The sequence below is a fragment of the Semicossyphus pulcher genome, unplaced genomic scaffold (genome assembly GCF_022749685.1).
Source record: "Semicossyphus pulcher isolate SPU_LCO1_2020_fin unplaced genomic scaffold, fSemPul1.0.p SCAF_2, whole genome shotgun sequence".
Classification (NCBI taxonomy): Eukaryota; Metazoa; Chordata; class Actinopteri; order Labriformes; family Labridae; genus Semicossyphus; species Semicossyphus pulcher.
Window position 1 is genome coordinate 16,190,725 of NW_027211693.1, and position 26,667 is coordinate 16,217,391.

General features: G+C 43.0%; 1 protein-coding gene across 1 annotated transcript in view; it reads left to right on the plus strand.

Moving 5' to 3' along the window:
- Positions 1 to 19,864, plus strand: part of drp2 (dystrophin related protein 2) — an 88,718-nt gene extending 68,854 nt beyond the window's left edge. The window contains exons 17-23 of the mRNA XM_069669683.1: positions 1,793 to 1,858; positions 8,483 to 8,548; positions 11,096 to 11,242; positions 13,406 to 13,658; positions 15,714 to 15,831; positions 15,968 to 16,054; positions 16,492 to 19,864. Of these exons, the coding sequence (XP_069525784.1) occupies positions 1,793 to 1,858; positions 8,483 to 8,548; positions 11,096 to 11,242; positions 13,406 to 13,658; positions 15,714 to 15,831; positions 15,968 to 16,054; positions 16,492 to 16,511 (757 nt within the window). The 3' untranslated portion in view covers positions 16,512 to 19,864. The remainder of the gene's footprint in view (positions 1 to 1,792; positions 1,859 to 8,482; positions 8,549 to 11,095; positions 11,243 to 13,405; positions 13,659 to 15,713; positions 15,832 to 15,967; positions 16,055 to 16,491) is intronic.
- The last annotated feature ends 6,803 nt before the right edge of the window (positions 19,865 to 26,667 follow it).

Sequence of the window (26,667 nt, forward strand, 5' to 3'; positions counted from 1 at the left end):
ATCTCAGTCTGGTCGGACGCTCTGTTCACATGAGTGAGTTTCAACCAAAGGGAAATAAAACAGGGATAAGACTAAAATCCATGAGATCATCAAGAAACATAGCTCAGGGCTACGACAGTGCCGTGGAAGATTTAGCATGATAGGGTCACCTTTTATAACCTCAAGCACTGAGCTCGTTCAGCGGTCCAGCCACTGAAACAGAGCAGAGAGGAGAGTCCAGCAGAGGAAGCCAAACAAGTAAAAGCCCTTTTTATCCATCAGATTATTATGTCAATATAATTTACTTTGTGTTTCTCATTATACTCACTTATTATTGCATAAAAGCAGTATTTTAATGTCATACCTGGTTGAAACTGAGCTGATTTTACAGTGGATGAGGACGCCTCAAGGCCGTGAGAGGCTGTGAGGTTATTAACAAGATAGGGAAATAGAAAAGACATTTCTGAAACAATAAACTTGTCTCTTTAACCCCCAATAATACTGAAATCTTTTATTTGTGAAGTGCTAGATTTCAGTTTTACCTCTACTTGTCTGGAAACTCTGAAAATGGAACAATTTGAGAAGAGAGTGTCTCTATTCAACCCGCTCATAGAATAAAGATGAAAGCGCTCAGATCAGCGACTCAACAGAGAGGACAACTCGTGCTGGCTCTGGAAGGATGGGATCTGGAGAAAATAGCTTTAAAAAGAGTTATTTAAATGTGTCGCAGCACCTGATGTTGCGACCTCAAGCATCGGAGAGAAGAGGAGGCAGTGAGAGTGTCGGGGTTTAAACTGCCTCTGCCTTATTGGTATGAGGGGGTTTGGTTGTTGCGTACGTCAAGCCAATGCCATATTACCGAGGCATACATCTTAAAATCATGATCAACGTACCCAGGAAGGGGCGCTGGTTTAGCTCGGCGGTTGAATCGAGCGTCCCATATACAGAGGCTTCAGTCCCAGAGTTCAAATCCCACCCTCGGCCCTTTGCCACGTGTGAACGCCACTTTCTCTTCTCCTGTTTCCGACACTATCACTGTCCTCTCTTTGTCGATAAAGGCATAAAAGGCCAAAAAAACATACACAGGAAGCATCATAGAAAAACAAGACGGTTAAGACAGGTTCATTAGGGTAATTTAATGTCTAATCCAGCAGCTTTTCCTGATCAGAACTTGTTTACAAGTTCTCCTCCTGTAGGAGATGAGGACATCTTTATAACAGGGTCCTCTTTCCGGGGTGTAGGCTGATTTATAATTTACATTTACATTATGATGTGCCGCTGTATATTTAAATTTCTTGGTATAAGTTGCTGAGTCATGCTCTGCCTTCTTAAAAAGTGCTTACCGTAGCTGCAGACCCTCAGAGACATATGAAACCTGTGCTGTAGGATCATGATGAGGTGTTTCAGGGCTATAAAGATGCACAAGCTGAAAGTGTTGGGAACCACTGGTTTAATCAGTTGAAACGCATCACATTTCAAACCCCTCATATGCTTATGTGTGTAAATAACTAGAAAATAAAGTACTCAAATAAATACAGTAGAGTACAAGTTTAAAGTAATGTAAATTGGGAGCACTCAAGTACAGTAGAAGTACCTCGAAACTGTGTACAGATGCCTTCATCCACTGTGAAATGAGTCTTTCTAGTTTGCAGCCCGACAGGAAAGTTTTCCATGTTCACAAATAAACTTTAAGCTCTATTTGTAGATTTTTTGTAGAAATGTGGATTTGTTTTTGTCTCGCCACACAGTCACATTTGCATGGTGTTAGAATATGCCTTGGTGAGGTATTGACGCTTGCTTTTGTTGTTCCTAGGCCGTGCTCTTCACCCAAGCTGCCCCACGCAGACACACACAGCAGGATTGAACATTACGCCAGCAGGTACGTGGCTCCCAGCGCTGCGGCTCCTCCTCTCTCGCTTTCCTTTCTCCTAATCAACCCCCCCCTCTTCTTCTTTATATTCACTCCACCTCCTCTCCTCCCCTGCCTCCTCTGCTCCCTCACCCTTTAGTATTCGCCACACACTGATTGAAGTATTGATTTGAGCGTTGTGTGCACTGTACTCCAGCCGAGGTAGAGACCCAGCTGCCCAGCGGTTTCCTTCACTCGCTCGCTCCGCACACAAACTCACGCCGCTGCTGCACATAAGCAGAGCAGTTTGCATTTGTTTTGTGTGTGTGCATGTGTGTGTGTGTGTGTGTGTGGAGGTCAGAGGGGTTCAATGTGCCTTGCGGCTTGTCACTTGCGAGGGCAGTGGGCCCATTGGTCACCTGGGAGCTGTTGGTGTGGATTAGTGTCTGTGTGACAGGTTATAAACAGGGCACAGCGCTGGACTCCCACACTCCTGGCAGCTCTGCCCACAGTGCTGCAGAGCCACACACATCTCCACTGAGCCTGCAGAGTTTATGTGTGTGTGTGTGTATTGCTTTCCTCAGGGTCTTACACACACACACACTGCCTTACGCCGTGCCAAAACCGAGGGAACACACACCAACAAGAGAGCAGGCACAATTGTCCTCTTTACCCCTCTTATCTCTCTCTTTTCCCCCTTTTCTCTTGTTTTCTGTTTGGCTTTTCTCTTATCGTTGATCCCTCGCTTCTATTGTCTCCCACCCACACATTTATCTCTCCTCCTTTATCTATCACTTGCTCTCTTTCTTCTGGCCCTTTTATTCTCCTCCATTCTTCAATATCTTTTCTCTTAGATCCTTCAATTTGCAGCTAATTACAGTGCAATTTACTTTAAACTGCTCTGAAATTACATACTATAATTACCTAAAGAACAGACATATTTACATTGATGAAACTGTCTAATTAAGACAAATTACAATGAGAGAGATTCACCTTCCTCAAGTGACAATTAGCAGAATAACTCCCATGGTTTAATGAAGTTTTTAGTATCCACTGTATCAGCACACTATCTCAGAAAAGTTATGGCTTCATCTTTTTGCACGTCAGGCAGCCATCTTTGTTTCTCAAGCATCTTTTTTCCCACACAGGAGTGAGTCAGTAAGGGTCTTTGTTTGAGACAGAAAGCTACGATGCTTTCAATCAGTGTTCCATAATGGCATCACTATTTATCTTGTATTGTAGCGATCTCAAATCAATACTGTCATAGTCTCAATACAATTGGTTCACTATACTCCACACACGCGGGCACGTCACTCTGAAAGAGGAAATGAATGAATGAAAAGAGGAACACACACAGAAATGCTAGGGTTTCTGAGCACTAACATCTAATCAATCAATAACACAATATAATGTTGTTTTAGCATTTAATAATTATGTCAAACCTTCGTTAAAAATCTGAGACTGTTAACATAGTTTTATTATATGACATATGTCTTCATCTTTCTCACACATTTATAAATACTTTAAAGCTGAAGATGTCCTATATTTTATGTGAACATGTTGACTGTTTTTGACGTCACCGACACATTATTCAGCCGTTATAGTGGCAATTTGTCCTAATTGTCAATCAACAAGAAACAAAACTCAGAATCACTCCAGCGACTGGGGCAACGGGAGAGTGGATCGTACGCAGGATCAAAAACAAACTTTCAAGATTCAGGCACAAATATGTTGTTCTATAATATATTTATTTAACAATCTTTACTCACAATCAAACAATGATTTATGTGGCATGTCCTGGTAAAAAAACATTTACCATCCCGGTGCCCGCCCATCCTATCCTACCTGTCCATATACGTCACCCAGTGCAAACAACCGATTCAAAATAAAAGCCGGAATAAATACTCAGATATATTAACAAATGGTATCAAACTTCTTACATCTTCCTAAATGAATAACAATAAATATTGAGTCCACTGCAGCTGTGCACACCTTTTTTAACTAACAATCAGGCAGAAAAAGAACGTCAGAGATTATTTTCAGCCACAGATCTGGTGAGCTAGTGAGTGTGTTTGTCTGCAGAATAAGGGTAAGATAAGATAATCCTTTATTCTTCCCACAGCGGGGACATTAACAGCGTTACAGCAGCAAAGTGGATAGTGCAGCATTACAATAAAGGGCGTATAAAAATAAGTAAACAAGTGTATCCTAAAAGATATGTACAGAGCTAATAAGATAAGTGAACAATGTATTGTAAATATGCAACAGACAAATCAGCAAGTGTACAGCATTAATGAATGGACCACAGTCAGTGAGCTAGGGCGCTACGGCAACAGGAACCGGAGCTCTATAATTATGTATGACTAATCAGCTACTGCGCCCATATTCACAGAGGTATGTATAAGCTGTATCAGGCTCTACTAGATAACACTGGTTATTACTGTGGGATCAATTTAGTGTTTGTTATGGACTTTTAATGTGATTTGTTGGCAGTAAATACAAATAGAATATCATCTTTACCATGTTTGCAAAGGGTTAACAGATGATGTGTAACATACTGTTTGCATGTCTAGTCATAATTCTTCACACATGCTTAAAGCTGTGTGTTATCAAGCAGTAATTAACTGTTCACACACCAGTTAAAATGTCTTAGCCAGGCATGTTTCTGTTCATATACTACGTTTAAGTGCTCAGCAGAGGGGGTTTAATAATGTGTCACCATCATGCTGCTTATTGCCACAAATATTACAATAATTCAATAACACATAAAGCTGAATAATGTCGTATTTAAGCCCCTTAATGAAGGGTATAGCTGTGAATCAAATCAGGTTTTAAATTAATTCTATGGTAGTTTCTGAGTCGTGAGATGCCTGTGTCGAATTGGATTGCATGCTGCAGGTGGCAGCTACTTATCACCGTGACAATGCTGCTTTTAATGGTTAGGCATGCCTGGTTTAGTAGTCTGTCAAAAGTTAGGCATAAAGATGAGGCACTTTTTAAAACTTTTTTAACGCTTTCATCCCGAATGCATTAAAATGAATGAGTACCGGCATTTTCAGATTCAGACACAATAAAGAGAAGTGTGAGGATGCTGATCTGAGCGCAGTGGTAATGAGAAGAGACAAGCCTTATTAAAGGAGTGTGGAGTGTTTTATCTTTAATCTGGCAGCATGCCGAATTGACTTCAATCATCTTTTCCTTTCTTTCTCTCTCTTTCCGCCACCTGTCAGATGATAAAGGACGTAAATCACATTCCTTATTTGAATTCATTCCCCGCATTAATCCTAACTCGCCGCTCACTTTGAGTGCTAATGGAAAGTCAAGCTGACATCACAATACTGGATGTCATCACTGGCAGGACAGTGTCTGAAAATCTTCCCCTTGGGATGAGACATGACACAGGTGTGTTTGTGTGTGTGTGTGTGTGTGTGTGTGTGTCGGAGTCTGTGTTTGTGTCAAAGTGCCCTTCAGCCAGTGAGGTTCGTACTTGTTAATCCATGGCAGTAATGTAGTCCCCAGTCATCTCAAGGGAGATAAAGTTTTTGATGTTGGGGGTGAGTACAGTCAGATCTGCAGGCATGTCAAACACAGAGACAGCTTCTCTCTCCCTCTCTCTCACTCGCTCTCTCTCTCGCTCCTCCCCCATATGGATGTAGGAGAGGAGTTCATTTCTTTCACCATCTTACAGAGGATGGATGAGAAGATAAAAAGCCTCTAAGAACTGTGTTAGGATTTCTCACTCTCTCTCCCATTTCACATTTCCTTTCACATCTATTGACATTCTCACCAGCAGCTTAACACACATGTATGCACAAGACGCCCACACACAAAGACACTACTATTTCTTCTCACTCCCTACCCTTTCTCTTTCTCTTCTCTTTTGCTGATGCCCCTGACTGAGACTCTCAGTTTGTGGAGACTTTCTGATGAATTGTGTCGCAGATTGAATTACGAGCGGTCGAGTTCACAGGCCGGGGCCCCTCCTGTAACAGGACATGGATAAATCCTAAATTTCTCAGTGTTGCGGTCCCAGCGGACACTGCTGAGAAAGAGGATGTAATGTGGATGTCTCTGACAGCCTCTACATCACTCCCCCTCCTTCTCCTCCTCACATCCCTCACTCCTTCAGCTGACGACACTCAGTGAAAGATGACAGCACGGGGTGTGTCGAGTGTCTGCTGCAGTGTGGATTTAAGACTTAGCTTTCATGTGCCACATGTGTGCCACGTATGCATGAAGGCAGCACATGGCTCTCTGCACATTTGCGTCAGTGAGTTGGTTCTTCATGCTGGTTAATTGCTTCACTTGAAGGAGAAATCCAGCCTTTGATCATTTAACACGTATTTCAGCAACATGTGATATTAAGTGGACTGCAGCAGCCTGTGGTGAGCTCTCTTCCACTCAACTTGTCTCAGACTGCAGCTACTTGTCCAAGACGTCTTTTTAATGGGTGTCAGAGTGGGTGGTCTTGTGCATTCAAAGTGTAAGCTACACCCGTAGGAGGAAAGGCAGAGGTGAAAGTGATGGAGAGTAAAGGTACTGTGAAAACACAGCTACTGCTTCCACTAAATTATGACCTGGGTTATAAATACACATGCACACATATACACCGATCAGCCATAACATTATGACCACTGACATGAGTGAATAACATTGATGTAGGCTCGTTACAATGGCACCTGGCAATGGGAGGGGTATGTTAGGCAGCAAGTGAACATTTTGTCCTTAAAGCTGATGTGCTGGAAGCAACTTTGACAAGGGCCAAATTGTGAAGGCGAGACGACTGGGTCAGAGCATCTCTAAAACTGCAGCTCTTGTGGGGTGTTCCCGGTCTGCAGTTGTCAGTACCTACCTACCTTACCAGGGGAAGACATGGCACCAGGATGCACTCTGGGAAGAAGGCAAGCCGGCGGACGCAGTGTTCTGCTGAGAAATCGCGGGTCCTGCCATTCATGTAGATGTTACTGAGACGTGTACCATCTACCTAAACATTGTTGCAGACCAAGTTAACCCCTTCATGGAAATGGTATTCCCGTTGTGCCCTGCCACATATGGTTCAGGATTGGTTCGAGCAACACGACAACAGGTTCAAGGTGATGACTTGGCCTCCAAATTCCCCAGATCTAAATCCAATCGAGCCGATCCGAATCTGTGGGATGTGCTGGACAAACAAGTCCAATCCATGGAGGCCCCACCTCACAACTTACAGAACTTAAAGGATCTTCTGCTAACGTCTTGGTGCCAGATACCTCAGCACACCTTCAGAGGTCGAGGGGAGTCCATGCCTCGACCGCTCGAGGCTGTGTTGGCAGCAGAAGGGGGAGTTACACAACGTTAGGCAGGAATATTATCATAATGTTATGGCTGATCGGTGTAAATACACAAAAAAAACACTCTTATAATTGTGTTTAACTGGGTCCTAGCATATTAAAAGATTCTGTTTTTATTAGTGATGAAACACTTAATGTTGCAGCTGCGCACCAAATTAACCGAGGCGGAAACACAGCTCTAATAAAGAAAGTGGCTGCAAAATTTAAGAGTGTTAAAAGGCTTTACTAAATAATTAAATTACATGGGAGTAGTTTTAGTGTTTGCCGTCTTTTGTTTATCTGAGCTGGTGTATTAGCCATAACATACACTTTAATATGATTTAGCCAAAATATGCACTTTAATATGCATATAGCGTTTACTTTCTTCTTTCTTTATTTCGTTAATGGACTGCGTTTTTACAGCCTTCTTTTCAAAGCACTTTACAACTTGCCTCTCATTCACACACTTACACACACTCACACACTGCAGTCAGCGAGCTACACTCTAAGCTAACCGTTGGGAGCAATTTGGGTTCAGAGTCTTCAAGGACACTGACCCCATTTACAGTTTTTTTTACTTTAAACACACAATCATGTTTTTTTTACGCTCTGATGTGAATTTTCCGCCTCTAACTTCCATAATGCATGCCAACCCTAAAAAAAAAAAAAAACACGTCAAACCTAAAACAGCGTGAGCAACATGTATTTTTAGCACGCTTCAAACCGTTTTCACCACGCTGCAGTGTTTTGTATTTGTTAAAGTCGTGAAACAGCTTTACAGAGCAGCGTGCGCAGAGCTGCTGTCCACCGACAGTCAGCAGGATGTAATGTAGAAGCCGAGGCGCTGTCCTTGGTCCTGAAATCTACACACCAGCTCCCTCGCTATTTCCTCACTCCCGCATACATGGCCGCTGTCCGTGGTGCTGGACACAAGCACATTTGTGAAAGGCTTTTTATTGCCTGCATGCTGGTAGACAGTGTACTGTATTTTATCAGAATTTTATCCTCCCTCCTTGTGGACACTTTTATAGCTAGTACAAGTAAAATTTCTGCCACTCTGCAGTCTTGTCAGTTGTATGTTTGGACAGCTTGCTGTTTAGTTACACTCCATAAAACTAAAAGGCCACGTACAGTTTTTATTTCGCACTACTTAAAAACTAAACTGCACTAATTGTTTGTTTTAGCTTGCGCTTTAGGAAGCATATTTCCACAGCGTTTCATCATTTCAATCTGTTGCTTTTTTCCTATATTTGCTGTGACTCATACACTCTCCTGTTTGTATGTTTATGTGTGTATGTGTCACATGCTGTCCTCGCTGTGTGTTTGTGTGTGTATATATTTATAGATTGGCAGAAATGGAGAGCCAGAATTGTTCATTCTTCACGGATAGCCTGTCTCCTGATGAAAGTCTGTAAGTATGCTGCCACCTCATTACAAGCACAGCCTCTCTCTGGGATTACACGTGTGTGGTCTGTGTATGTGTGTGTATGTGTGTGTGTACACTCTTTCCCCTCGATACATTGATTGTTTTTGTGGTTAAGTGTGTTTGCTCAGGCTTGTGCATGCATGTTCGACTGTTAGGCAAAGAGTGGGTAATCACATAAATAATCAGGCACCTAATGAAAATGACCCACGGCGAGCGACGCGCAAACAGATTGTAGTCTTCGGCTGTGGGCACTGGGAGGTACACAAAGCCCCGCTGAGGGGAAAGAGAGAGTCGTGTGTGTGTGTGTGTGAGCTGGCTGAGTGGTGGTGGTTACAGCAGTAAAAGAAATAGGGATGTTTGATGTAAACAAAGCAGCCTATAGGTGACTCCTCTTTGTGAGAATGCTGAGGACGCGCTGGTTCATGCGTTTGTGTGTCCGTGTCTTTCGTTGTTGACATCTTTGTGGGCTGTCAACCGTTTCCTCCTTCTTTGAGATGCTTTTCCTTTTTTATCGCGCTTTAAAGTCAAGATTGCATGCCCGGCAGCTCTGTACACAGTGTTGTCTGCTCTTTTAGGACTCCAGGTGTGTATGTGTATCGGGACGTTTGCTCATTATTTCTTGTCAACATGTTTTATGTTTGTGTGTGTGTGTGTGTTTATGTGTGTCTAAGAGAAGGCTGTGATTGACACCACATTGAAACTACACTACTCTTCAGCAGTGCAACACTTTTTACTACTGACACCTGTGTGTTGCCATGTGCATGTATCTAGGGTGTTGCTTGGATGGAGCTTAGTCACAAGAATGTGTGTAAATCAGTGCATGAACATATAGTTTTTGCATCTGTAACTCTGTGCCTGGGAGGGTGTTTGTATGCATGACACATCACTTCCCCCCCCTCGTGTGTAGCTGTGTTGTTTTTTTGCTCCTGTGCCCTTGTTTCCTGTTGTTCTTATTCATCAAACCCGACTCTCTGTCTGTCAGAGCCTCTCTGTTTTCCTGCTGCATGGCTCTGTACGTGTCGCTGTGCTATCTGTGCCTCCAGCTGGTGTTTGGCTGGCGTCGGACTGTTTCCTGTCTTGAACCATGCTGCCTGTGTGTGAAGCCTTCACCTCCCAACTGGATGCATTTATCTGAGTTCACTGTTGCTCCTTATTGCCCAAAAAATGGACATGACAATAATTTAATTCAGTCAGATGCACGGGTCAGTGGAACCTTCAATCTTGTGTTCATAGGTTCAATAATTATAATAAATACAGTACTTGCAATGCTCATAAATTAGCTGCAAATAATTGTATGAATTCAACTCAACAAACCTTGTGAGATTTATTTGCTTAATCACATGATTAAATATTATATTAAACTGAATTTCATACTAAACTACTTAATTATGGCGATATTTCCTCAATAATGTTGGCAGTTAGTTATAAGGAAGGTTAATTAAATTGTAACTTCAACGTAAAGTACTAAAGTAATGACACAGACGATTTTCATTTAAATAAATGTCATTTGCAGTATTACAGACTGGGTGTCGGTGTTCGTATCAGTAGGCATCAGTAGATCTTAGGTTGCGGGTGGGAGTGTATTGGAGAAGGAGGGTCAGTGAGGTAGGAGGGGGCAAGATTGTGAAGGGCCTTGTAGGTGATCAGAAGGACTTTTAATTGGATTCTGAATTGGATGGGAAGCCAGTGGAGGTGTTGTAGGACAGAGGTGATGTGGTCTCTGGTGCGCGAAAATACAGAAAATGATACAAAAAAGGAAAATACAGAAAACGATACAAAAAAGGAAAATACAGAAAAACATACAAAAAAGGAATTTAAGGAACATCTGCCCGAAGAGAGGCTTTAATATTTTGTCCTTCTTCAGTTGTCGAGTTTCATTTGTTCGTTGCTAACTCACCAATTTATCTGAGGGTTAAGTGGGACCTCTGAACAGACAGATCTTTGGGCTCCAACTTAAGTGAATCAGGCCTCTCCAGTCTGCTCAAACTGGGCCTATTATACCCATGTGATGTATAATTTAGCATTACGTCGCATGCTCTATAACTTAAATAGTTTGGGTCGTAGCCTGAAGCACTATAAAGACATATAAATTGACAAACAGCTTTGTTTCTGTTATAATAATTGCCAAACATTCACAGATACTGTTATTGTTTTACAGCCGCTGGTCTGCTATCATTGTTCTGCACATTAAGTCTATAGACGATAAAGTGTTTATTATTTGGGCAATATTTGTGATCCGTCTTCCAGTTTAAATAATAATAGTGAGCAGGTTTTTAATGGTGCGATGAGCCAAGTGTAGCACAGAAAATGTCATCTTTGGCCTGTGAACCTGCTGAAGTGCCTTTACCATAGCTTTCCATCATATTCTGTCCAGTCTTGTCTCATTGCATCTTGTCCCGTTGCACCGCCCCTCCCCCCTGCTTGCCTTGCCTTGGCCTACCTGCTGCCCCAAGCCCTCCTTGGCTCTGCTTTGTGCTGCTGTTGGCTGTTTGCTGGTGGCTCAGTGTGCTGTCTCCTGTGTGGGGGACTCAGGGATGAAGATCAGTACCTCCTGCGTCACTCCAGCCCAGCCTTGGACAATGACTCACCCTGCGGACAGCACATGCTGCTGGCCCACCTCGAGCACCAGGACAAGGAGCAGCTCCAATGCACCCTGGCCCGCCTGGAGAACGAGAACCGGTTTGTAGCGAGGAGAAAAGAACATTTATTGCACATATTTTTGTACGTCAGTAGACAGTTCCATCACAAGCGTGAAACTTTTTGAAAGCATGGAGAAATGTGTTGAATTTGAGGTTTAGATTAAGTTTGGGATAAGGGGTGATTTCCTTCAGTATAGCCTCTCAGAAGCATAACAACACAGATATGTGTTTATCTGGAGGCATTATGCTCTTCTTGGTACGTCTGCTGCCGTTTGCAGACGTTCTGCAGAGAGAAAACACTCTCACACTCTAAATCCCATTGAAGAGCCCTAAGAAAACAAGCACTATATTCTGCATGTATTCCTGACAGTAAAGCCTTTGTTACTTACACAAACACTCGTAGATCGCACTTAAGCTTTATGTTTAGTGAGCGTACATCTCTGAAACACCTTACTTTGGATGTTAATTCTTCCGTGTATTCTGTATTCTTCTCTATCCAGTACCTGAGCGGTTCAGGCATTCAATAAATGAAGCAAGTTAATTTCTCCTGTCCACTTAATTGGTAACTAGAAGCTACCCTTATGCGAATGATTCAGATGAATAATTTTCTCTTTTTTTCTATTCTGTAGTGACCTTTGTACACACACAGTGACACACAGCTACACACACGTACGCAAATGGCCTATGGGTGTCTGAAACCTTGACCCAGTTTAGGTTTTCTACAAAGTCTGCCCCCTGTTCTGACACCGCAGTGTGCTCTCTTGTTCTAATTTATTGCTACAGTTGCTGCTGTTGCCTGATTTAATCCTCCCTTGTGGCTCTTACCTGAACAATGAATAAAAGCTACAATTGAAGAACTTTAACCCTGATCTTCTTTAAAGGGGGGCGGATTTAAGACCTTGGAATATATAGAATAACCCTACATTTTTATCAACTTGATAATTCCTTCCTTTTCATTTCCTTTTCCTATATATACAAGGATTGCTCATAAGCATGATTCAGAGCAGATGACTCAGGATTCTGCTTTACATCAGGTCTTAGGTACCTGTTATTTAAAAGTCGTTAAATACAATACATTTTAATCTGCACTAATAACCAATCAGGGTCTTTAAGAGGGTAAAAACATTGTTTCAAGATAACACAGGTAAGAGGAAAATAGTTATAATAACTGTAACTACAACAACAATATTGATAATAATTATAGTGATAATAATGATAATAATGATAATGATGATAATGATAACAATGATAATAATAATAGTGTTAATAATGATAATACTACTACTACTACTACTACTACTACTAATAATAATAATAATAATAATAATGATAACAATGACAATAATAATAGTGGTAATAATGATAATAATAACAATGATGATAATGATAACAATAATAATAATAATAAAGACAAAATTAAAATGCAAAAATATAGTGTATAACAATATGGAAATAAAAATGAAATATACAATAAAGGGGGTAGATTCACATATTCTTTCTATTCAGCCAGAGCACTATTTTGTGTTTGATTTTAAAAACACAATTCCCACAGGGCAACCCGAATCCCTGAAAAAACATTATTCAGATTTCTGTCATTGTAGTTATACAACAGCTAAGAGGTCTCACTAAGTAGGATAACATATCACACACATCTTTGTCTATCAATGACTTTCTAGCAACAAGAGAAATATTTGTTCATGCAGAGTCCATCTAACTTAATATCTGCTCATCTGGTGTAATGATGTATTCTATGGAGATATCTATTTTTTATGTCTTTATCAAAACTTCAGTTTGTGCCAATGAAAAGGGTTATCATTTCAATACTTTGCTGTATATTGAAGTTTTACATTTTAATATAAACACCCCCCCCCTTTTTTCATTCCCAGTTACTATTACGTTTGCAGTTTATGTTTGTCCTTAACAGAAGGTTAATCCTTAATCCTTCACAGCACAGCGCGCAGTCAGTTAATGGCCTTAGCGTCACACACATCAGAGATAGAAGACTGTCTTATTGCGGCTTATATACAAAATTAGAATGATACTTCTCCATGCGTCAACATGCTGCTCTGTTTTTATGTGTAAGAGTAATTTCACCACAAAAATGATGATTATGTGTGGGCACATTTCTGTCTGTGAAAGCTTTGTATGGTGCAGCATCAACTGACTGTTTTCCCTTCATCTGTCCTCATATGCGGGTCCTTAGGGTGCTGCAGGGCGAGTACAGGAGGCTGAAGTGGAAGCACGAGGAGGCAGCATCAGTTCCCATGCTGACTGAGGCGGGAGAGGGAGGTCCAGGTTCGCCAACAGCAGAAGGGCAGCAGGATGAGGAGCTTCTGGCTGAGGCGCGGGTCCTCCGGCAACACAAGACGCGACTGGAGACGCGGATGCAGATCCTGGAGGACCACAACAAACAGCTGGAGTCCCAGCTGCGCCGGCTCAGGGAGCTACTGCTACAGGTAGCGTCTGCGAAAGGCGTGTATGGGGCATCATGAACATCAGTAAATAATTCTCTTAAGTATACTACTTCGGCACAGTTTTCAGACAACTCTTCTCTTTGCAGCGGAAAATAATGTACTTTTGGCTCCCCTGTATTTAGATGTAGAAGTTGATTCGCAATTTATAGACAAAACATGTCATCGACCCCTAAATTCAGTGATAATTTGGCTAACACTATATTTCTTTATACATTCCTGAAGGTTTTCTGCAGCTGTACTAGTTTCTGTACTAGTATTTTAAGTAGATTGTATGAGTACAGTCATCACTGGATTTAATATTCCTCCTCTTGTTCTCTCTATCGTGGAGTCACCCAGGGATCTATTCTGGGTCCTTTTTACTTTGCCATCTACAAGCTAAATCGGGGGCATATCATGTGTAGATATTATATGGCTTAAGTGCCCACAGTAGCACCCTGCAAACCAGTCTAGTTTGTGTGATTTATCTAATAATGTCAAAAAATAGGCTGTCATCTCTGTGTTAGTTGATGCTATGGTGCCTAAAGAAGTACAGTCCTGCTTTGTCCAGCTAAAACACTTACCTATGATCAGGTAATTCCTTTAATTTTCAGATCTAGAGCCTTTTACCTCCTACCTGTCAGTTTCATCCATCCATCCATCTATTATCTGTACCGCTTATCCTCTTCAGGGTCGCAGGGAGCTAGAGCCTATCCCAGCTGTCATTGGGCGAAAGGCGGGGTACATCCTGGACTGATCGCCAGTCAATCACAGAGCTGACACATAGAGACAGACAACTTTTCACGCTCACACCTACAGGCAATTTTACAGGCCAGAGTACCCGGAGGGAAGCCATGCATGCACGGGGAGAACATACAGAAAGCAAACTCCACACAGGAAGGCCCCCTATGTCCGAACCGGGATTGGACCTAGGGGACAGCGATAACCTGCAGCACCATGCAGCCCCCCTGTCAATTTCATTGCAATTTAATTCTAGTTTAAGCATCCAAATCATCCATGGTTTCCAACCACAGTGCCTCACATAAATTCTAAAAGTACAAAAAGGCAAGGGTAATACATGTAAAAGAAATGATAAAAGTGACGACTAGTGTGAAAATGTAAAATTTGAACTTTGAATATATGACATTGCAAGATGAAATGACCAGAAGTTAGAGCGCAAAAAATTACAGTATAGAAAGAGTTAAGAGAGAGGATAAGCATTAAGACACCCTGAAGCATAATATAAAGGATTTGCCGCAGTCTGAAGGAAAGGTGTGAGAAAGAGATGGGCAGGAGAGTCTGAGCTGACACACGCAGTTACTGGGTTACTATAATATAAAAGTGTAAATTGTTAGCAGCGGGAGTACACCTGCAAATTATGCATGCAGGTCACTGAATAAAGAGAAAGGGGAGAGAGACACAGAGAAAGAGGGACAGGATGCTTCTTCTCCAGGTCAAAGAGTTGGAAATTGAGAGTGAATAGAAAAGATTGTGGCGGAGCAAAAACTGCTGTTCAATTCCTTTTTCTCCCAGGACCAATATCACAGTTTCATTTCCTCAGAATATAAAATCGGTAAAATCTGCCTTTGTTGGTGATGGATGTGTATGTATGAGCTTCCCCATATCTCTGCAGACTACTGAACCTACTCACCTCAGGAGGATTGCGACACCTTTGCTCAAAACAACACAAAAGATTGTGGGTTGCATGTATGCGACATCTGAGAATTTCCTCGAGACTTACATTATGCATCTTTGATTGTGAATCAGGACTTTTCTCCACCTCTGTTGTTGTGTGTTTCCTGCAAGCTGCTGTGTGCGCTGCGTCTCTTTCTCTGTCTATCAAAGCACAAATCACGGTAACCTGATGGTTTTGTGTAACAGCTGTCGGGCAAAATTGGCTTTTTTTCTAAATGGTTTTGCTCTGTGATGAGCGCTGGCTGAATGCCATTATCTATCACATTCTCATTGCTATATGATAGGCTAAATGGCTCCGTAGGCTGAAACATGATAGATATAAGCAATTATTTGGATTGAACGATAATCAATCTTCCCTAAAAACAGCCCAAAGATGATTCAGAGGCCAACGGATCAGAGCCGTCAACCCTGTCGTCTCCCGTGTCCGGAGGGGGTCACCACGGGGAGCCGGCCAGCAGAGAGACCACTGACACTGAAGCAGCAGGTCAGCGACGTGCAGCCGGGCTCAGATGTGGGCTTGACACATGCATGCACATTGAATGTGTAACCATGCATCCTCCTCATCTAATCCCACCCCTTAACCACTCACAGAGGTGTAAAAATGTGTGTGTCTGTGTTAGGAGATGATATGGAGCACGAACAGGACACGGTGCTGCAGCTCCAGGAGGTCATCGAGCAGCTGAGAAACGTCTTCCCCTCAGAACCGGGTGAGTTCATCCTGGCTGCACGGAACATAGCAGCCGTGGCAACCCCACGCTTCGGAGTCTTACTCTTTGCTCCTCCATCACCCGCGGGAGAGTGAGAGATGGAGAGGAGAGCAAATATGTACTGCTGTGGGTCGATAGTCGGGGGGGGAGGGACAGGGAGATTAAATGGCAGAGAGGAGGAGTAAGATAAAGAGGAGCAGAGACGGTAGCACAGAGAGAGAAAGAGAGCGTTAGCGTCACACTGTGCAAACTGTCCCGTCGCATTTAAAACGCAATTTGCTGGGCAGTTTAAAGCCTGTAACTTGAACAAAGAAAGGGATTATCATAATTACAGCCGTCTTAGTTATAACCAAGAACATTCTGTCACTCTTTTGAGCGTGTTATGAAAATTGTTAAAGCTCTTCCTTTTTTGCTCTTCCTCTATTTTCTAATTTCAGGCACCACCTCACACATCTAACCCCGAGTGGGCCTGGAGGAGCTTGGTGAAAGCCTGGAAGGACGCCTGATGGCCGAGGGAGGAGCTCCATACGGCTGAGGTCAGGCCACAATCCACCCGGCCGTGTGGCCACTGCAGCAGCTATGATACCCAGAGCTAACCCTCCACTGGAACTCTGTGCACTAAAAGCCTTTTTCATGCAATCTGCTGAAGGCTCCCGCTGATGTCCGTTTGGCCGGGCTGTGCTTCATAACTTCAGTGGCGCAGCCTGACACCGTGTTAACGAGCCAAAGGAAACTAACGTTAGCAGCAGGTCAGGGAGAGACTGAAGTAAAAGGAAAACGCTCAGCCAAGACACTGTGCTTACCAGTATCTGTGTAGTCGTTCGAGGGTGTGAAGCTTTATATCAGTCCACAGCACAAATTGGACCGTCAATGTAAAGGACTCTTAAAAAAATGCAAAAAGGAATAAGAAGAATATCCCCTTGTTTTGTCAGGATGCCTGCCTCTTCAGTGTTTGTGGGTTTTTTTCCTCCTTGAATGTCTTCTCATGGTTGTTATTTTTGTTTTTTGAAGGGAGGTGCTGCGTTAAAGCTCGCTAGCGTAAACTAGATCAGGGCTGGGTGACTGCGTTTCATGTGGCTGCGTTGGTGCAGATTGTCAGGGAGTTGACAGCAACCACAACGAGCTTATTTACTTTGTGAGAATGACACATCATCAGTTAAATCCATGATTTATTTAAGACAGCCAAAGTGCCCGCTAGCACAGCGCCTCTGTATGCACACACTGTGTTTCTCTAATCCTCCCTAACTGCTTGTCGCTGTCATTGCTCGCCTCTCCTAAGTGAGCCCTTTACGCTCATACAGAACCACTTGCACTCGCTGTACGTGCACGCACACATGTATGCTGCTACGTCCACACTAATGCACCCTTTCCCTCCTTGTGCACAAACACACAAGTGACTGCCTGCATGATCAATAACATGCGCTGAACTGCGTAGCTAAAAAGACTCCCATAACAATTGCGATCCATTTCATGTCTTTGTGTCGCAGGATTCAGACAGTGTTGAGCCGGTCTGTATTGTGACTGAAATTGGGGGTTTTGTTGAGGAAATGTCTGCTGATAAATGTCAGACCTCCTCTCTGGAATCTTTGTGTTCTCCTGCTGTGTGCAGGGAGAGAGAAGGAAAGAGCTCCGGGCGATAGTGGTGCCAGACTGAAGCTCTCTCTCTCTCTGTGTTTCTCTGTCTGCGAGGCCAATTCCAGACAGTACAGGGAGGGGTGCAAGGCCCGCCATGACGTGGTCCTGCACTGACTTCTTCCTGAGTAATCCCCTCTGTCCATGTAGATTTGAAAAGAACTGTTGCTATTGACTCCACATGCCTCATTTTCCCTCGCTAATGCGTACTTAATTGCTTTTAGATTTACAAGAAGACGAGTGTTTGAAATGGCTTTGCCCTCGTGGTATGGAGGCCACTGGGTGCATCCTGTTTAAACACAGCACAGTCAATTAATGCCTTAAAACCAAACTGAATCCACAGAAAGCAAGTTGGTCTCTCTTGACTTTTTTTTTTTCTCCACGCTTTCATTTTACATTCAGGGAAGGAGGTTGCATCAGGTGTGCATTCGTGTGTCTGTCAGTTCCTGGATAAAGTGGTAGTTAATTTGGAGAAACCGGAAAAAGGGGAAAGCGTGGATCACAGCGCGTGAGCATCCATTCATTGAAAACCAACTAAATAGCGCTTTTATAGGTGAAGCCATGATGCTGGGCTGATGCTCGGAGGGACTAAAGATCTGAGAGATAGGAAAGGAAAGGTGGAAGAGAGAAAAAACAATCCATTTATCGCTCGAGGGCTGGTGGGAGAGATCCACTTTGATGTGCCTGCCACAGCAAAAATCTCCAGAAGCAAGACAAGAGATTGCCTGAAACAAGTAAGCTGTGGCTCTGTGTGTTTCTGTGCAATCACACCGCCTCATCCTCACAGCAAAGACGGAGACGCACACAGTTAGGAGCTCATCTTAATCCTTAAAAATAAAACGACACACTGACCTCACATACATGAGTTTGAAACCCATGTTGCTGCACTCATTACGGGCTACCCCTCCAGGCACTCGGCGCTCACATTTTGACACCGTCCTCCCTCCCCTCCACTCGCTGCCTGTTAGTTTTGATTCTGTTGCCAGGGAACTATCCCCAAGGACGCAGTAGCACAGGTTTGTGAGTAGATAAGGTGATACGCCGCTCATTATACAAATGCTAATAGCCTTAAGGGAAGCGAGAGAGAGCGCCGCTCCCCTCTTCTTCACTTCCGCCTACACTGAAGCCTGTCACTGTTACGCTGCTGAAGAAAGTCATTATCACCGTCTGTTGACTCCATCAGCGCTTTTACTGAAGCACTCACAAGTCAGAACAAAGAGCAGCAGAATAAACATGACAACTAATGTTTATTTGTAGGCTTTTATTTATTGGTAGTCACACATCTCATTACACATTGATGATCACCCGGCGGCCTCGCGCTCCATTCTTTGGTTTGTGGGCGCACATAATGATGTAACAGTGACGCGTGAATAAACAGCAGAGGAGGGATTCCCCATAGGGATGCGTGTCAACATTTGTCCTGTTTATTTTCAGACAATAAAGAAGAGGCAGGCTGGGTGGTCACATGACAGAGTTACATTATCATACAAATGTTTGTCCCCATCTTAATCAGACTTTGATGGTCCTCCAGCTGCAGGAGAGCCGCACAGCGCATCATCCCTTCGACTCTGTGATCATCTCATCCACGCACAAGTTCCCATACTGGTAGCAGCTCCATATATTCCCCGCGCACTAAAACTCTCTTATTCTCGCTCTGTGGTGCAAACTGAAGCCGTGCGATTGAAGAAAAAGGCTCTCCACTGAGGCGAGAGTCACCCAGAGGACACTGCGATCTCTCCCCAGACTTCAGTGGCTGCATGTAGCCGGCCAACGCGCTAATGGCTCCCATCATTACTCTCCTGTCTTCGAGTCACGCCCTCCGTGTTTGCTTGTCATGCATCTAAGCTTGTAATAAGGACACGTGGGCAATGAATCACCTAACCTCAAAGACGGTGTTGGTAACACTAACACATATACACACACTCATGACTTACTGTTGAACTGAGGTTTCTTTTTTTATTTAACTCACCATTAATATACCTCATTAATCATTTAGATGATTTTCTTTAATGGTTTGGATTTTACGTTGTTGTCCAGCACTCAAACACTTCTTGCTGTCTTTTCTCTGGAGTTTTTAATCTGTAAAAACAAGTTTTCTGAAGAAAGGCTTTTTACTGTAATAACAAGTGGGTTACTGGCTGCTTTCTACTCTTTGTGTACAGAAATAAAACTTTGTATTTGCCAAACTCCTGTGCCGTTTTTTAATACGCCTGCAGTTCCCCCTCTGAGGACTGAATAATGAAACCCAATGCGGGCTGTTTATGTTTACATTAATTCCTCTTCCTGGGTTTATATTTGGATTTGTTTGTGGCAGAATCAATATTTCCAGTTGAGACTTGAGGCTCGGCTGTTTATCACTTTTTCTGCAGCTATTTTCCCAGTTTTTAGGTCTGATCTCCTCTCTGCCCTCAGCCTCCCCTGAGCTCCTTTGGCCCTGCACAAGACATTTCCAGCCTGTTGGTCTACTCTGATTGAGTGTCACCACTTCCTGTCTCACCGCTGCTCCCTTTGTTCCCCTGGCTTGTTCTGCTCGGGTCCAGGGCAGCACTTGATTGGCATTTGACCTTCTCGCTGCCCTTATCGTGTGCTGATCTCCTGCTCACTACATTATCTCCGCCTGTGCCGGTGGGTGCGAGATCACTATCTTCCTCTGTTGCTTGATTATCTGGTGCGTCCTGCCTGTCCCCGTGAACCACGATCCTCTCCATATTTTTATTATCTAACCCCTCGCCGCTCTCGCTCTCGCTCCCACTCTCCGGCTCTTTATTACTCTGCTCGGCTTTTGCATCTGGATTTTTCTCTGTCTCTGCATCATCCGCTGTCTCCGCCTCAGCAGGGGCAGGTTTCTCCGAGCTTTCCTCGTCTTCTATCTCTCTGTTTTCTGTCTTCTCGTCGGCTTCAGTTTTTTCTTCAGGGGCTTTCTGTGAAAATTTAACTTTCTTCTGTTTTGCAGCACTCTTTGCCTTGCTTCCACCAGGCCCCCACTTCTCCTGCGTCGTATCCCAGTAAGTCTTGTTCTGACGGGCGTGCAATGAGCGCAGGCTCTCGGCCATCTTTTTCAGTTCCTGCCGCACAAAGGGTTTGAACTGCGGGTCCAATCTCTCAACCATTTCCAAGTCTCGCCGAGCTTCGTCCTCGTTGCACAAAGCGACGTGTGCTCGAGCACGTTGGTACACCGCCTTAAAGTTACCTATGGAGAATGAGAAAAGACAGAAGGGTATAAATTACTCAAATACTAAAATAAACAAGGGCTTCAAAAGATCAGGAGGTCAGTAAGGAGAACACTACTCAGCAGTAAAGTAAACTTCTGGAGAGAGGATGAAATAGATGCACTGAACGGCAGCTGTGAGACAGGAGGAAGACAAAGGAGAAGGGGAAAGTTGGAGAGAAGTAAATGAAGGGAAAAGGAACGCATAAGAACACCATTTCACATCAGCCTCGACTATAAATAATTCAGACATAGCAGAAACAAAGAAAACAATGAATTCGTTTTTGACTGTGATGTCCACGGGTGGGTGCCGAGGGGAAAGAAAGAGAGACTCAGCGATGCGGTTTTGAATGTTTGGTTCCTTCTTTCCCTGTAAACAGCCAGATCAAGGACTGTTGCAGTGTTGAGGCAGGCGTTTGCCGAGGGCATTTGTACGAACAACAGATATTTTTAAGCTCGAAAATGACGGAGTGCTAGGAAAGTTGAACATGCTTATATATGTGCCTCTTCTTATAACAAATACAGCTTTTTGTTTTCTTCAAAGTAACTTTTATTACCTTTATGCCTCTTCAGCAGCTTGCTGTTGAGCTCCACCACATGCTGGTACTGTTTGAGCTCCAGCCTGCACTGGCTGAGGTTGAGAGTCAGCGGAAGGCGCACGTTCTCCAGCGACTCCCAGTCCTCGCTCTGCGGATCCACCTGCTGAGGAAACACACAGAGGACAACATGGGTGGGGAGGTGGTGGTGATGGATGGCAGGGAAAATGTTGAAAAGATGAAACAACAAAAAAAAAAGAGATTAAACTGTAAGGGTTGGGGGGAATGATGGAGAAGATAGATGCTGGGAATGACGGGCTGGACAATTGTAAGAGCAGGAGGAGGAGAAATGAAGATGGAAGAGGGCCGGTTGACGAGAAGAAGGCAGGAGGGAGTTAGACAGCGCGGCGTGGCAGGAGTACAGAGAAGAGAAGACAAAAAGGCGAGCGCTGTCACAGTGATATCTCTGTGGATAGCTGTTATTTTTAGCGTTCTTTTCTCTGCTCCTCACTTTGCCAGCATACCTACGATGCCACAGCTGCTCTCAAGTAAAAAAAAGCCACAGTGACGGATGATTATAGTTTACGAGTAACAATGCTTTTGTGGGACAACTTTCTGGCACAAACAATCCATTAATCACGCTGAACGGCTCGGACTGCAGGTTGTTAATATGGTCCATCCTGTGTCCATCTGGACCATCATTGTCCTCACTAAAGGTTTTATTTGACATTTAAACTTCCAGAGAAATATTACATTTTTTTGTTTTTGTGCAAGCTTTTAATAGCCTGGCATGTTTGGACCGATTCCAGTCTGCAGAGGTCTGGTATCAGTTTATTTCTTATTTCCAAGGGGCGTTATCAACAGGTGCAGACAAAAATGCCTCTGAACGGTACAACCACAGAGGAAAGAAACCTGTGAGGTTGTGGAGGCTGCTAGGCTAGGTAGCTAGCTTCAAACCAGACGGCTTTGCGTTCTACAAAAGTTTTGCATGCTGTGATTTAGTAGCCACCACTGCTTGTTTAATACTGACTGTAAAAAAGGTCACGTGTCTGATCACTCACGTGTCTGAGCGCACAGCAGTGAGGGGGACATGCCCGGACTTGCTCACTGCATCTACTATGGAGATATCAGTGATAGCCCACGAACTTGGTGTATCATGTGTGCGTCCATATGCAAGTTAGTTATTGGGGCTGTGAATCGGCAGGGACCTCCTGATTCGATACCATCACGATACTTGGGTGCCGATTCAATATGTATTGCGATTCTTTAATAATTGCGATTCAATATTATGTTTTTTTTTCTTTTTTAACACTAGACCATTGAAGATACTTGAATCATACTTTAAGAGACTTGATGGTATATTGTAGCGCGGTTCCAAAGTTGAAACAGATGTCTTTTTGCCTTCTCTGGATGGCTGGGGAGTTTATCCAAACTTCCTTCCAGTGTCCGTTGGCTTGCTGCTACATGTTGTTTGGCTTTCTTGTAAGCTAACGTCAGCACGAAAGCCAAAGTTTTCCCAGACTTTGGATTTTAATTGGGAGGGTGCAGCTCGAATCTCCGCGCCTACCGCATCGTCGGCCATGTTTTCTCTTTCTTTAAGAGGATATGACGAATGTGTTTCTCCTATGACATCGCCATTGCGCCATCTGCTGGATAAAAGCGTGATTTCCCCCCATGAAAAATGTTCATTAGAATGATATCGCTTACAGCGTGAGTAGCGGTTCAGGAGTCTGCTGGCCATTCAAAAAATCCAGAACAAAATAATTGCGATATTTAAATGAATCAAATTTTTCTAGAGACAAACTTAATTGTACACTGTCCCTATAGCAGACTCAGAACGCTCCACACCAGCGGCAGCCATCTTTGTTGTTTTACACCCCAATTTAAATAATCGACTTGAGTCAAGCAGAAATTTAGAAATTTGTCTGAACAGGAGCAGGTGCATCTACCCGAGCAAATAAAACATTAGTTTGCAGATTAACTTGTCTCCTAGGCTTTGCTTTTACACAATGACACTATGTAAACAATTACGCTTACCTTATTCTGCAGGAAGTCCACATATTCCAGGGCCTCCTCGATCTTTCCAGAAGCTTCTTCAAAGTGTTTTTCCTTAATGAGGAAGTTTCCCTCCCTCTGAAGCAACATGACCAGCCGTAACATCTGCTGCCAGTCCTTCCCTTCTGTTATATTGGAAGCGTTTGTTTCGGCCTCAGAGGTGTTCGCTTCCTCTTCTTTACCTGTTCCCTCAGTTATTGTGCCCTTATTTCCCCTGAGCTCCTCTTCAGGGACTTCAGGGGGAGATTCTTCTTCTTCCCCAACTTCATGTTTACTCTCTGTTGTCACACCTTGTTTTCCTTTGTCCTCCCCCTCTTCCTCCCCGTCATCATGTTCCTCCTCTTCATTTGTGTCATCCTTTTTCTCCAGCATGTTCCAGTATGTCTCCTTCTCCTCCCAGTACTTCTCCTTCATGCGGTCTGACAGGGCCTTCAGCTCTCGGCTGACAAGAGAGGCCAGAGTGATGTCCAGGTGGGCCACCATGTTGTAGTCTCTCCGGGCTTCTTTTTCATTCCACACGGCAGCGTGGGCTTTGGCTCTCTTGTAGTAACCCTTCACACAGTCTGAGAGAGAGAGAGAATCAACAAGAAACACAAACAAATGAAAACAGAGATATAAATGTCTGAGCTAGAGATATTCAATAACAAACCTGCTCTGTGTGCGGAAGCTGAGGTGGCGATTTGTCTGCATTTAGGACAATGTGTCGGTGTGTACAGTCTGTGTGTGTGTGTTTTACCAGGACTGAGTTTGCAAAACAAAACAATAAACCAAAAACGCTCACACACTGCATCTTTATTCTCCACTAAATCCTTACCAAGAGGATATTTTTGCTGCCTGGAATAGTCTTTCCTTTGTCTCCTCAGAAATAAATCATCTTCCTGTTGGAAATTACTGAATTCTGACATGTTTGTCCTCACTCCACATCCCCGCTTTGGGAGAATAATGAGCAAAAGGAAGATAAATTGCCCTGTCCGGTTTTAGAATAACATATAAAAAAAAAGAAAAGCAGGAATTCTATTGCTGTGTTTGAGGGCATTTTAGAAAACAGCCTTATAGACCAGTAAATAAACAAATGAGAGGACAGGACCCGCATGATGCAGATCACAATAATGTCTAACTTTGGCATCAAGTGTTTCATCAGTGTAAAATCTGATAAATGGTTTGGGGTCGTTAATTTAAGGAGCACATGAGAAGTGATGTGAAGAAAAAGCTTCAATAACTAGCAACATATTTTTAATAAAACAATCCATTCAAACCAGATGTACACTGGGAAGTGAAGTTTAAACTACCTGCTGAACAGTAGCAGCAGTGTATTTTCTATGTTACTCGGTGTAATAGTGCCCTAACTGTTAGGCTAATTGGCCTTAAACTGTCAAAATGTCAAAATGTCAAAATTGACAAATGTAAAAACTTTTGTTATCTGGCAATTGCAATCAAATGACAGTTTCTATTTAGAGTGATTAAAAATAATTGATCCTTTTAGCTACTTGTGATAATATATACTTGTGACATATTGTGATGGCATTAAAGTTAAAGATCTGTCTGTTTGTCTGCAGCTAACTCCAAAGAAGCGTATTTTATAAATATATTTGTTGGACACCATTACATTTATATTTGCGTGAGTCCCGGCAATTTAATGACCCCATGACCCTCCCTTTAACACCACCAGCAGAAGTCTATAAGTCTATATGTAGATCTTGTTTTATTACATTTTACTTGGTACAAGTAAAACAACTCTGATAAGAGATAATATACCAGGAGTTAAGACTTGAATTTATCAGAGACAAACTGAGGCAAACTTCTGACATTGTGCAGGTTAATTTACAAAGCAATTACGGATATTTCTGCTAACTCAAGAAATGATTGTTTTTTAACAAACAGTGCAATGAGAGAAAAAAAGCATTTTAACACCTTGAATAAGGATCAGGCTGAAACAAGAAGGTTATTCCAGGAGCTGAATTTAGGAAGTATGAGACAAAGGTCAAACCTCATAATGTTACATTGAGGTAAGTTATGACTTGGATCAGTGGGCTGACCCAGCGAGAGATCATATTTTGAATTTCACCTTTTAATGGTGTACACGTTTTGCTGTAAACATTTATTGTCTGTTAAATATGAAGCTACAGCCAGCAGCCAGTTAGCTTAGCTTTGCACACAGATCGGAAACTGGGTAAAACCTAGCCTTGCTCCAGCACACAATTACAATATTGATCTATAATTAACATCTTATATCTTGTCTGTTTTATCTGTCTGAAAAAGTTTACAAAACAACAATTTGCTAACTACTTTTCCTGGCCAAAAAACAAAAGTCTGGTATATGACCTCATAAAGCTCTGAATTGCTGTTTGGTTTGGGAACAGACGAAATATAGCGACTTAATTTGTGAGATTTGAAGGTGCTCTAGGCTGATTTCGCTCCCCTAGGACAGAACTAGGCAAGCTGTTTCCCCCTGTTTAAACAGACAGACACGAGAGTGGCATCAGTGTTGTCGTCTAACTCTCCAGCAGAAGTAAATAGTTGTTTCTCCCAAAATGCACACACACACACACACTCATTCATACTGCAATGCCTCTGTTTCAGCAGAATAGACCCATGTGCCTTGTTAGATACTCACTGATGGCTCAGATTTTTCTGTTCCTCCGCATTTAATTTCCCTCTACGCTAAATCTTCATTCAGCCAACATTTAAACAGATTTCTTTGTCGCCTCTGGCAAAAGCAGAGACACTGCAATGAGCCACCATTGGGCGCTTTTCTAAAGAACAACTAGGTTAAAAGGATGGGAAAAGCAACAGTAGAGTGCTTGAATTAAACAGAAATAGACAACATGACATTGAAGACAAAAGGAACAAGTCAGAGGACACAAATTCAAGGAAAAAATATGAAAAGAGAGCGAATTAAACGAAATGTACGACTAACAAAGGACTGGAAAGGAGGCTAAAGACCCTGAAAAAAGAGAAAAGGAGAATGAAAGGTGGAGTGGTGCTGGTGTTGGGTGGATGATTCTTATAAGCCTTTTAAAGAGGGCTGCAGCTTTGAGACTACAGCTCAAACTGGGCCAGTGGAGCTCACTACCCCATCATTTCCACGATGCAATTGTCTCACAGGCCAGTTTACACCCTTCATCCCCCTGCCACACACATCATATAAAGGCACACACAATCCCAGCTGCACACAGACACAC